This window comes from Zootoca vivipara, chromosome 10 (assembly GCF_963506605.1).
Source record: "Zootoca vivipara chromosome 10, rZooViv1.1, whole genome shotgun sequence".
NCBI lineage: Eukaryota > Metazoa > Chordata > Lepidosauria > Squamata > Lacertidae > Zootoca > Zootoca vivipara.
Window position 1 is genome coordinate 31067480 of NC_083285.1, and position 12935 is coordinate 31080414.

Genomic DNA, 12935 nt, shown 5'->3' on the forward strand with positions numbered 1-12935 from the left:
ATTGGTTCAAGGTGTGGTGAGGGGAGGTTGTCACACCTGCCCCTCCCAATGTGCATTGGGGTATTCCGTTAAAGGAATCCAGGGGCTCACCATGCTTTTGTCTGATCCCCTTCCAGGGTTAGGGCCACGCCAGAGCACCTGGGAGCATTTTGGGGTGAGGTTGCGTCTGTGGTAGGACCAATGCTCCCCCAGGATGTTTACCCTTACAGGATGTTTAACGGGGAGAAATGTAAAGTACCACTTGGGCAAAAAAAAATGAAAGGCACAAATACAGGATGGGAGACACCTGGCTTGAGAGCAGTACATGTGAAAAGGATCTAGGAGTCTTGGTAGACCACAAACTTGACATGAGTCACCAGTGTGATGTAGCAGCTAAAAAAGCCAATGCAATTCTGGGCTGCATCAATAGGAGTATAGCATCTAGATCAAGGGAAGTAATAGTACCACGGTATTCTGCTCTGGTCAGACCTCACCTGGAGTACTGTGTCCAGTTCTGGGCACCACAGTTCAAGGATACTGAAAAGCTGGAACATGTCCAGAGGAGGGCAACCAAAATAGTTAAAGGCCTGGAAAGAGGCTTTAAAACGCACATAATAAGAAAGGCATTGTATAGTGTTTGGTCCAGGTATAAAGATCTGTTAGAAAGAAAAACACCTAAATGGATTTCACCGTTAGAGGCCAAGGTTCGTAAAAGAGTAAACACGGAACCCAGTTAGCCAAAATATAGAGATTTGTTGATTCAAGAAGGAGACCAATGTAAGTTAAAGACTTATGAGGAGTTGAAATGTAATTTAGATGATTGGCTCCAATATCATCAGATAAATGAAGTTTTTAAAATGGATAAATTAATTGGTTTTCAACTAGAGAAGTCAAAGTTGGAAACAGAATTGTTAGAACCTAAGTCGAAAATACTTTCCAGAATGTATAAATTGCTGCTTGAGTGGCATACGAAAAATGAACAAACAAAGAATGTTATGATTTTGTGGGCAAAGGATGTGGGTCATAATATTATGATGGAGGAATGGGAGAAACTGTGGAAGGTGAATATAAAATTTACTGCGTGTAGCTTATTACAAGAAAATTTAATGAAGATGATGTATAGATGGTATCTTACACCAGTAAAATTGGCAAAGATATACCACAGTCATGACAATAAATGTTGGAGATGTAAGAAAGATGTAGGATCCTTTTACCATATGTGGTGGACGTGTCCACTAGTAAGTGACTTCTGGAATAAGATTTATAATGAACTAAAGAAAGTGTTGAAAAACACATTTGTGAAAAAACCAGAAGCATTTCTAGTGGGCATAGTAGGGAAAGAGATTCCAAAGAAAAATGTATCTTTTTTTATGTATGCTACAATGGCTGCGAGACTTTTGATTGCGAAGAACTGGAAACAACAAACATTACCAACGATTGACGACTGGCAGATGATGATGGAGTTTATGGAATTGGCTGAGATATTAGAATAGAAATTAAGTTGTTAGTGAATTGTGGAAAATTATAATATGTGAGTTGATAATTTAAAAATAAGATGTATGAAGTGATTAAAATGATATAGAATTTGCTAATTAAAAATTTATTAAAGGACCAAAGGGAGGGAAACCCGAGGGGGTCCCTATTGACAATGTGAAGGATTAAGAAATAATCAATTTGATCTTATGTTTTTCTTTTTTGTAGTGTTATTTTTGTTATGTTTTTTCTGTTTTTGTTGTTGTGTTATTTTTCTTTGTTGTATTTTGAAAAAAAATTAATAAAAAATATTATAAAAAAAAGGATGCCTTATGAGGAATGGCTTAGGGACCTGGGCATGTTTAGTCTGGAGAAGAGAAGGTTAAGGGGTGTTATGATAGCCATGTTCAAATATATAAAAGTACCAGACCAGAGAAGCGGACATGGAGCAATGGATTCAAACTACATGAAAGAAGATTCCACCTAAACATTAGGAAGAACTTCCTGACAGTAAGAGCTGTTCGACAGTGGAATTCGCTGCCAAGGAGTGTGGTGGAGTCTCCTTCTTTGGAGGTCTTTAAACAGAGGCTTGACAGCCATATGTCAGGAATGCTTTGATGGTGTTTCCTGCTTGACAGGGGGTTGGATCGGATGGCCCTTGTGGTCTCTTCCAACTCTATGATTCTATGACTTCAGCCAGTGCCCAGTTGTTAGTGCTGCCCTGCCAGAGGCGAACCACTCACATTCTATAGTCAATAAAGTTGTGGCCAAAATTATGCCAGTAACCTTAAACTAATATTGGTGTCAACTGTGTCTTTCTTTGGGAGGTCTTGGGGGGTCTTCACACGCAAACCATTGTTAATGAAACAGGTTTCCCAGATTAAGATGAAGGAATTCAAGAGGTAATGGTGGTGGTGGTGATAATCATATAATATTACTGAAGTATTATTGTCATTATTTAATTTAGTTTAAATAATAAAACATACAAAGCTTAGTAAATAATATCTTCTGATATCACACCTTATTCCATGCTTTTTACAACCCATTTTTTCCATTTTGCTCTTGACACATTGTCATTGAATCATCTGTTCACCCACGACTTTGTACACACGCCGCAGTATTGTCCATTGTTGCTTATTTTTGTGTACAGAATCCAGTTTTATGGTAAGTAGGTGGGTTGCTGATTTGTCAGTGTGCCATTCTGGATCAACCCTTTATGAATTGTTTTTAAGCACCAAAGTGGACAATGAAAGCTTTTATAGCAGCTGACCAATTAACAGTAATCATTCTCGTTAAACTTTACTAAAGAACTGGAGTATGTGATGAATGCAAAGTATTCATTTCTCTCTCCCCCCTCCCTTTGCTGCATTCAAGTCCATCTTGCAAAATAGCCTTTAACTGCTTTGCTATTTCATGTTCATTTTGCAGATTGAGAATGTTGATGCCTGCCTTAACTTTCTGGCAGCCAGAGGAGTAAATGTCCAAGGTCTTTCTGCGGAAGGTAAGAAAAAGCCACCACCACCATCATCATCATCAGAGATAGTGAATTACCTTCTGGAAAGGTACTTCTTGAAACTTGATTTGCAGTATATTATTTTGGAAAAGATATTAGTTATCTTATGAAATACATAGTTTTGATTTGACATAATTATTGGCATAAATTAAAACACTTTAAAAAACCATTTCCTATGGGAAATATTTATTTAAATTAGCACTTTCCCCTTGAATATATTTGCCTCAATTTCTTCTTCTTCCTAAAGATACATAGCTAGAAATATGCTTTCTACAAGCACAAAATGACAAATGCATGTGTGACTTACTGTACTGTATAGTGCAGACAACAGAACTGGGCAAAGTTTTCAGCCCACTGAAGTCAAGAGCAAACCTCATTTTTGCAAACTTCATCAGAATTCTCCAGAGCAGAATTTGCCGGATCATAATTTGCAAGCATTTACTTCAGAATCTTCTCAATTTGTGGACTTGGTTATTTACTGGGAATATCAGCCATTGTCTGATACTGTCAGTAAAACTACATAGATTTAGAATTATTATTTTTAAGACCAGAAGTTAAAACACTTTTTGTGTGTGCAGGTTTACGTGCTGCACTTAATGGCATAACATTATACTGAATCTTCCCGACTAATTCTAAAGTAGCATCATGTTCAGTGGCTCTTAAAAACTGAGAAATTGTGAGTAGTGTACATATAACTAAGTCAGAAAAATCATAGAATTGTAGAGTTGAAAGACATTATTTTTTGCATAGATGATGACTAAACTGATAAATTTTGAATTATACTTTCTCTTTTATAGGAAACATAAGATGTAGTTGTTAGAACTATCTTAATAGTTCCCATCTCTTGAGAAGATTTAAGTAATTAGATTTTTGACATATATCTGAGCAACATTGAAAAAATCAAATGGTTGAAATCTCCCCCCCCCCTCAACTGTATTCAAAAGAAAACAGATTCTGTTAACTTCAGTGGGAAACTTTTTTTTTTTGTATAACATATCCCTCTCATTCACATCAGAGAATATAGATTTGTTTGATGTTCCTGGAAGAGGATCATATGCTTCTTACAAGCAGGGCTTTTTTAATGCCAGAACCCACCAGAACTGAGTTCTGGCACCTCTTTTGTGTATTCCGTCACTTATTTGTGGTATTGTGGTGCTGTTCCCCGTCATGGTGCTTGGGACTGTGTTTTGGAGGCAGTGGGCAGCATGGTGATTGGAGCGACGTGGTGGTCAGTAGCGTAAGGTGGCAGTTTATGTTCTTTTACCTTGGCTGTGGGGCAAACTCAACAACTTTGGTTCCAGCACCTCTTTTTCTAGAAAAAAAAAGCCCTGTATGTACCTTCCAGATGTTCCAAGTCTGTGTATTGAGCAAAGCTGATATACTGGTGTGAAATAGGGTGCAAACATTTAGAAACTTCCCAAATGTATTTCTCCATTTTGAAATATAAATGTATATAATTATTCAAATTGCAAACTACATGCAGATTATGTCACCAGTTTGTTTCTCTTTATACTGCAGATGCAAAATATAAATATCTGAAATTTCCCCCAAAGTTGTTCCTTTTAATAAATTAATATAATAATTGCTCAGTTTTATAAATGTTGTCTTTTACAACATGAAGGTCTGTATTTTGTATTAAAAATCACACTTCACGAACTCTGCACCACAAATTCAGCTTGAATGGGCCTATATATGGTCGGTATCAAAAGAACAGCTACAGTATGTGAGTTTTCCATATTTGAAGCTAGTATTTGAGATCAGATAGGATCAAGCCCAGCCCAAAACATTTTGCTGCCTGAGGAACAAAGGACAATATGGTACCCATTCTGTTCCATGTACAGAAAGTGACTAGGCTGGCCATTGAATCTTACTTCAACATTGGCAATGGGGAAGTGAACGTAACAGGCTAGTTTAGGGGTTCACAACATGTGTAGCACACACAGCTCTGTCTTCCAAGAGAGGGAAATGGCAAGTGGGCTCAGGAATAATGCCTGGCGCCCTGCTGCTGCCCCCAGAATCTGCTTCTTGGTGTGTGTGTGTGTGTGTGTGTGTGTGTGTGTAATTGCCTTATTCAGCCTGGAAAGGAAATTTGCAGGATTTCTGTATATTCAATATACTAGTATTGCTTTTGGTATATAATTCTGTGCTTTTTATCCAACGCTTCTGTTCCATGCAACAGACTTGTGCAATGAAACTTTCACCTCCAGGGCAGGTTTGGGGGCATGTCATGAGAGGAGAGGAAGCAAAAGTCCAATTGCATGAGAAGAACACCACTCACACAGTATTGGATACAATCCTGTGTATTTTGTACACAACAATCCATGACGCTGCTCTCACCTGATCAATCCTCTTATGCTTCCTAAAAGAGTCTGGCATTAATAAATGTTCTTAGAACACCCAGTAAGCAGGTGTACTTTAAGCAATCAATGATGCTATTCTGTTTGGAAACACTTAAAAAGCAATGGCTAACCTTCCATAGAATGATATTATTAGCATTTTATCTACTTTAATTCTGTAATTAAAAAAACAAACAAAAAAACAGAGAAGCTCCAAAACCTATATGATACAGGATTGTGTTTCTCATTTATTCTGCCTTTTAAAAAAAAGTAATAGTTTTTCCATTTGCAGCTGGATTTTAAAGTCTGTTGTTTGATAGTAGCTTCCTTGTAATCATAGCCTTAGGCTGCAGTCCTATGCACACATGCTTGAGGGGGAAGCCTGTTAGAGCATAATTACAATTGCCTTTATTGTAAGTGAAGTGTGTGTGTGTGTTAAATGTTTTCCATCCATTTCCAAAAAAATAAATAAGCCACAATCCAGATTCCTATTTCGGCAACAGAGAACAGAAACTGGTTTGCAATAGTCTTGCCTTATTGGCTTCTCCGAGTCCCTTGTTACTTTATAACGCTGAAGGCCATGAATGAAGCAGAGGTTACAGGATAGTATTATACTAGGCATTTTTTCCCTTGCTTATGCTGCCTTGAAGACCTACCGGTAGGCATAATTTTTCAAGCACATTCTCTGCTATATATATATTTATGTAGCTTGCAGCCAGACCTGTGCATATAAAGCCTTATCAGAATATTGGTGATCACAACAACCAGCTGTTTGTTAGGGAGAGAGGAACAAAGTGGAACGCCATACCATTTCCCTTCAGAGGTAACCAATTCAAAGTATTACTGCTTTTGTGACAGATGTCACATCTAGACACAGCTAGGCTGGGTACCTGCTAGCTGGAATGAGGCAGTTTACTGAAAAGGCAGAAGAAGAAACCATTGCACTATTTGACAGCATGGTAGTGAAGAAGGATGTGACACTGCATAATTGATGTATGATCTGCTTTTGTTTCTTAGCTCTGTAGATAATTCCCAATTGTGTTGCCTACACTAAGAGTCTGTTGCTGATGTTTGTGTGTGATCCTGAGTGTGTCTTGTGCAGCTCTGTGTGTTGATTAAGAAGCACTTGCGACTTCCGGTTTTGACCGCGGACCGCGCACGGGCGAAAAAAAGGGGAGCTCTGCTTCCCAAGCAAATTGCTGGTTAAGAGGGGGTTCGCAAGGCTAAGCGACCCCCCCAAAAAAGGCTAAGAAGGTGATTTTTAGCTGAGGCGTCGGCGGCTCCCCAAAGGATCTCCCGGAAACCCTCGCAAACGCCGAAGGAGGGGGAGAGACTGGGCGCTGCGACGGAGAACAGCTCAACCGAGACCAGCGAAGCAGCCGCAACCCAGCGCGATCACGAACGGTAAAACTCCTTTAAATCTAACCCCTTTAAAGACTCTCCGGGCGTGTGGATAACTTAGAAAAAGAATAACGAACGGAAGATTTTTAAAACACATCCTCCCCCCACGAAGTGGACAATAAGACCAGTTAAAGAGCAAGTGGTGGGGGACGGGAAAGAGCGGCACGAACTACAGCATATTGCAAGAGACGCTGACAGGGGAAAGGCAAGAAAAAGTTTAAGTGAGGGAAACAAAAATAACAAGTATAAAGGAGCCGGCTGAGTTTTTGAAATAAAGTATCCGTACATACAAACATTGCAGAGCTGAGAGGGGTTTTTTAAAGGGATATTGTATATCTGTTTGAGAGAGAACGTGGATTTACACATTTCTTCGCTGGGAAAATTGGCAGAAATAACGTTATTTTTAAAGAATTAAAGGACTTGAGAAAGCTAAATTCAAGTGAAATAAAATGGTGACGAAGTTTTAGAAACCATGACTAAGCAGACAAGGAACTAGGGAAGACAAAAGTGACGTGGCAGTGAATGAAAGATTTAAGGAGGACTTGTTAAAGACTAGAAAACTGCAATTATAAAATAATAAAGTGACATCCAGTGGAAGGAATACCAAATAACAGCTGAAAAAGATAAAAAGAGCCAGAGTGACACCACATGGAGAAGGAAAATACTGCAAGGCAACCAAGTAAAATCGAAAAAAACAAAAAAGTAAATGCAGGTGCTGCAAGTCAAAGAAGGACATCAATGGCAGAACATGAACTGGATCTTAAAGACCTAATTTTGAGCCTCAAAAGTGACATTGGAGAAGTCAAACAAGATCTTACAGAAATAAAGAAAGAAATGAATGAAATAAAGAAGGAAATGAGCGATAGGGTGAAAAGCTTGGAAGATAAAATGGAAAAAGTGGAGGAAAAAATAGAATCTAATGAAAAAGACAATCAAGAAATAAAAGACCATATAAATACAGCTGTGGAGAACTCAAGCAAAGCGACCACCATGGCACAGGAAGCACAAGAAAAGATCCAGTCACTAGAGAATTCAATGAAAAACCTTGCTAAGGAAAGAAGAGAAGGAAAGAAGGAGTGGGAAAAGATGAAAAAAGATATGGAAGAACAGAAGACCGCCCTAGAAGCCGCACAGGATGCCCTCGCGATGCAACAAATGAAAATGAGAGAGAAGACCTTGAGATTTAGGAATATCCCAGAGTTAACAAATGAAGACATTGTGAAAAGACTGACAACAGCTCTGGCAAAATGGTTAGATCTAGAAGAATTGGACATAGAAACACGTATAGAAGAAGCTTTCAGGACGAATTCCAAAGAAGCAAAGGCAAATAATTGGCCATGTGACTGTTTAGTTACCTTCACCAATATGTGGTTGAGAAACAAGATATTAAAAACTAAAGGCAAGAAAAAATTAGTTATGGATGGAACTGAAATAGTCATACTAAGAGAAATCCCACCAAGACTGCTTCACAAAAGGAAAAAATATCAATTCCTTGCTAAAGCTTTAAGATCTAAAAAAGTCTTCTTTAAATGGGAATATCCGGAGGGGATGGCGTTCTCCTTCAAAGGGAGATGGAGGAGATTCGATAACCCCGATGCAGCAGATAGATTTTTCAGAACATATTCACAAGAACTGGGAGGCGGCAAAGTGAAAGAGAGAAAGGACGAGGCTCTCAGGCCAGAGGATGTAGAAGATGAGACCAACGGAGAGGAACATGAAGGAGGAGAATCAGAAGACGAAGAATCATCTGCAGCTGAAGAAGAAGGAGAAATGAAAGAATGAATAAATAGACTGATAAAGTAGAATAACAAAAATTTCTAGTCTCGGTAAAACTGAAAAGTAATAATTGTGAAATTTAATAATTATACCTAAAGTAACTCACTGCTCAAGAAAAGACTGCATACCCCAGGAATTCCTTGATTCTGCTTAGTGTAGTTATTTGCTCTTCTGTTTTCCTTTTTTTTTTTTTTCTTTTTTTTTTTTTTTAACCCCTTTCCCCCTCTTTTTCCCCCCTTCCCTCCCCCTCCTTTTTTGTTTTCATTTTCTTTTCTCCCCTTACTCTTACCCCAACCCCCTTTCTTCTTTCTCCTTTTTTTTTCTTTTCTTTTTCTCTATTACTTTCGTTATTATTTTATAGCTTCCCTTTCTTTTCCTTAACAGAAATTGGATCAGATTAATAGAATTGCCAAATAAACATGAACTTTAGAACAATATCTTGGAATGTTAATGGTTTGAATAATAAGAAGAAAAGAAATAGAGTGGGACACATGTTGAAAAAACAAAATTGGGACGCGATTTGCCTTCAGGAAACCCATATAAATAAAAAGCATTTGAGGGTATTAAAAAATGAAAAATTGGGAAAAGAATTTACCGCAGCTGATGAAAAAAAAAAGAGAGGAGTAGTAATTTATATTAAACAAAAATGGAATCCCGAATTGATTTGGTCTGATAAGGAAGGTAGAATAATAATGGTAAAAACAATACACGAAGGACAACAATGGATATGGGTGGGAGTTTATGCCCCGAACGGAAATAAAAAGGGGTTCCTACAAAATCTGGAGAAACAATTAATGAAATACATAGGAGAAAAGCTGATAATAATGGGAGATTTCAATGGAATCATTGATCCTGAACTCGATAAAAAGAGGGAGGGTGATGGTGGGGGGAAAAAGATAAAGACACTCCCCAAAAAATTCATGCAAATAATGGACAATTTAAATTTAATAGATGTATGGAGACATAAGAACCCAGTCACCAAAGAATATACACACATATCGGCTCGCCACCACACGGCGAGCAGAATTGACGCTATTTGGATCTCAAAGGAATTATTAACCAAAACCCAGAAGATAGAAATAGGACCCCAAACCCTATCAGATCACAACCCAATGGTTTTAACATTAAAAGAGGAATTAACAGAAAAAAGATGGAGGCTAAACACCTTCCTTCTAAATAATACCCAAATAGTTCAGGAAGCAAAACAACATTTAAAAGAATATTTTGTGTGGAACAACAACGGGGAAGTTGACCCGCGAACCGTTTGGGACGCGGGTAAAGCGGTAATGCGGGGGTTTTTTATACAAAAAAATGCCAATTGGAGGAAAGCCAAAGAAGCTAAAAAAGAAATGTTAATACAAGAAATAAAGAAAAAGGAAAAAGTATTATATAAGAAATATTCAAAAGAGATAGATCAGGAATTGAGAATTTTAAGATTGGAATTTGAGAAAATGATAGATCAAGAAATTGAGCATCAAATACAATTTTGGAAATATAAAAATTTCCAGTGGGCCAATAAGCCTAGTAAATTACTGGTTTGGCAAATAAAAAAGAGAAAGAGTGAGAAAATAATAAGCAGAATTAAATCAGATGGGAAATATGTTAGTAAAACGGAAGAAATTATGGATGTATTTCAAAAATTTTATGCAAAGTTATATCAAGAAGAAGCTATCCCCGGACAGGAAATTGAAAATTTCTTAAAACAATATCAATTACCACAAATCCCAGCAGAAAAATTGACACAAATAAATAAAGAAATAACAACCCCTGAAATAATAGAAGTAATCAAATCTATGAAAAAAGGAAAGACACCAGGTCCTGACGGGTTACCACTAGAATTCTACCAAGAATTACAAGAAATTATATTAGATCCTCTCAAAGAGTTAATGAATTTAATGTTAAAAAAAGGATTAATCCCCCAATCATGGACCGAGGCACAAATTATTTTAATCCCTAAATCGGAAACAGACACAGACTCCCCGGGAAATTACAGACCGATCTCACTATTGAATAGTGATTATAAAATTTTCACAAAAATATTGGCAAATAGATTAAGAATTATATTGGATGACATTATACATAAAGACCAGGTAGGGTTTATCAAAGGAAGATTCGCTAGTGATAATATAAGAAATGTAATAAACATCCTGGAATGTCTGGAAAATCGCAGGGACAAAAAGGCAGCTCTACTTTCCATAGACGCAGAGAAGGCTTTTGATAGGGTCTTGTGGCCCTTTATGTTGAAAATATTAGCAAAGATGAAAATTGGAGATGAGTTGGAAAATGCGATAAAGGCAATCTATAAAGTTCAGAGCGCTCATATTGTAATTAATGGAAGAACAACAAAGAAAATAAAAATAAATAGAGGCACTAGGCAAGGATGCCCCTTATCTCCTATTTTGTTTATAATTACTCTGGAAATACTGTTAAGAAACATAAGGGATGACGAGGACATCAAAGGAATTATAATTGGTAAGAAAAAATTCAAAACTAAAGCCTTTGCGGACGATATAATTATAACAACAGAAGACCCTGTAAATTGTATCCCCAGAGCACTCGATAGAATAAAGGAATATGGAAAGGTAGCGGGCCTAAAAATAAATTATGAAAAAACCAAAATGCTTGTAAAAAATTTGGAAACAAATGAAAAAATAGAACTCCAGGAAAAATCGGGATTAAAAATTACTAAAAGAATAAAATATTTAGGGATACAAACAACAGTCAAGGGGATCGATCTGATACAAGAGAACTATGTCGAAATCTGGAAAAAAATTAAGAAAAATTTGGAGTCATGGAAGAGATTAAATCTGTCATTAATGGGCAAAATTTCCCTAGTAAAAATGAATGTAGTTTCCAAGATGGTATATTTATTTCAAAATTTGCCAATATTAGGGACGAACAAAATTTTTAAAGATTGGAAAAGAGATATTACTAAATTTATATGGGATGGCAAGAAGCCGAGGGTAAAGTACAAGATCCTGATTGACCATAGAGAAAGAGGAGGATATGGGTAGCCTGATTTGCAAATGTACCATGATGCAGCTGCTTTAACATGGTGTAAAAAATGGATGGAACTTAAAGATAGTGATTTGTTGGACCTAGAAGGTCAAGGGCTTGGTTTCGGATGGCATCATTACCTAATGAGGGAAAAAATAGAAAGAAAGAATGTTTTTATGTTAAACATAATTAGAAGATCTCTATATTCAATATGGTTAAAGTATAGAAAATTTTTTGAACCCAAGACACCTTGGTGGATTTCACCTCTTGAAATTGTAGCAGTACGTAGGACGAATATGGGAAATAATTGGCCGACATATAAATTATTATTAGAAGAAAAAGAGGGAATCTTAAAATTAAAAGAATATAACGAAATAAAACCCCATTTAAGTACCTGGTTACAATATTTCCAAATTAACCAAAGATTGCAGATAGATAAAAAAACCGGTTTTGAAAAAGAAGTATCTAAATTGGAAGAAATATTATTGTTAAGAAAGGATAAATATATGAAAAATCTTTATCAAATAATATTAAAATGGAATACAGAAGAAGAATTAACTAAAGACTCCATGATTAAATGGAGTCAAGATTTAGGAAATCCAATTACAATGCAAAAGTGGGAAAAGTTATGGAAGATTGATGCAAATTATACACCAAATTACGATTTAAAAGAAAATTTATTAAAAATGCAAAACAGATGGCATTTAACACCTGCCAGATTGGCTAAAATATATCCGGGCACTAGTAATATATGCTGGAAATGTAATATAGAAATAGGTACCCATATACATATGTGGTGGGCGTGTAATAAAATCAAGGTGTTTTGGGAAATGATATATAGAGAACTAAAGAAAATTCTGAAATATTCATTCAAGAAATCGCCGGAATTGTTTTTGTTGGGAATGATACCAGATGACATCAGGGTACAAGACAGATGTTGTATAAGCTACGCCACAGCTGCTGCAAGAATATTAATCGCGAAAAACTGGAAGTCAGCAATTGTCCCAGAATTAGAGGAATGGCAACAAAAGTTATATAATTATTATGAGATGGCATCAAAGTATGAACAAATTAAAGGGATTAAACCAGAAGAATCAAATAACAATTGGAAACTCTTTTTAAATTATATAAAAGGTAAAATTGAAAAACCAATTCTCATTTCAGATATTTAACAGCTCTACAATTAATTTAAAGATTCGGACAAACTATAGTTCTACTATATGCAATGAATGAAAATAATAGAAGTTATGGTATATATAATGGTAAATGTTGGTAATTTAGAAAAGCGGTATGTAGAGATTATGTAGGAAAGAATATAGGAAAAAACTCAACTACGGCTGAGAAGTCGTTGGGGAAGGGAGGGAGGGTCCAGGGTGGGGTAGGGGAGGAGGGAGGGAAGGGTTTGAATATATAGATAAGACATTTGTAACACATAGTTATAAGTGTATTTTATTTCTATT

At 36.5% G+C, this 12935-nt stretch overlaps 1 protein-coding gene across 8 annotated transcripts in view; it reads left to right on the forward strand.

Annotated features, from left to right (window-relative positions):
• Positions 1-12935, forward strand: part of NAV3 (neuron navigator 3) — a 463204-nt gene that overhangs the window by 290016 nt on the left and 160253 nt on the right. For all 8 annotated transcript variants that reach the window (XM_035127692.2, XM_035127685.2, XM_035127687.2 and 5 more), the window contains one exon: positions 2881-2953. In XM_035127692.2, the coding sequence (XP_034983583.2) occupies positions 2881-2953 (73 nt within the window). The remainder of the gene's footprint in view (positions 1-2880; positions 2954-12935) is intronic.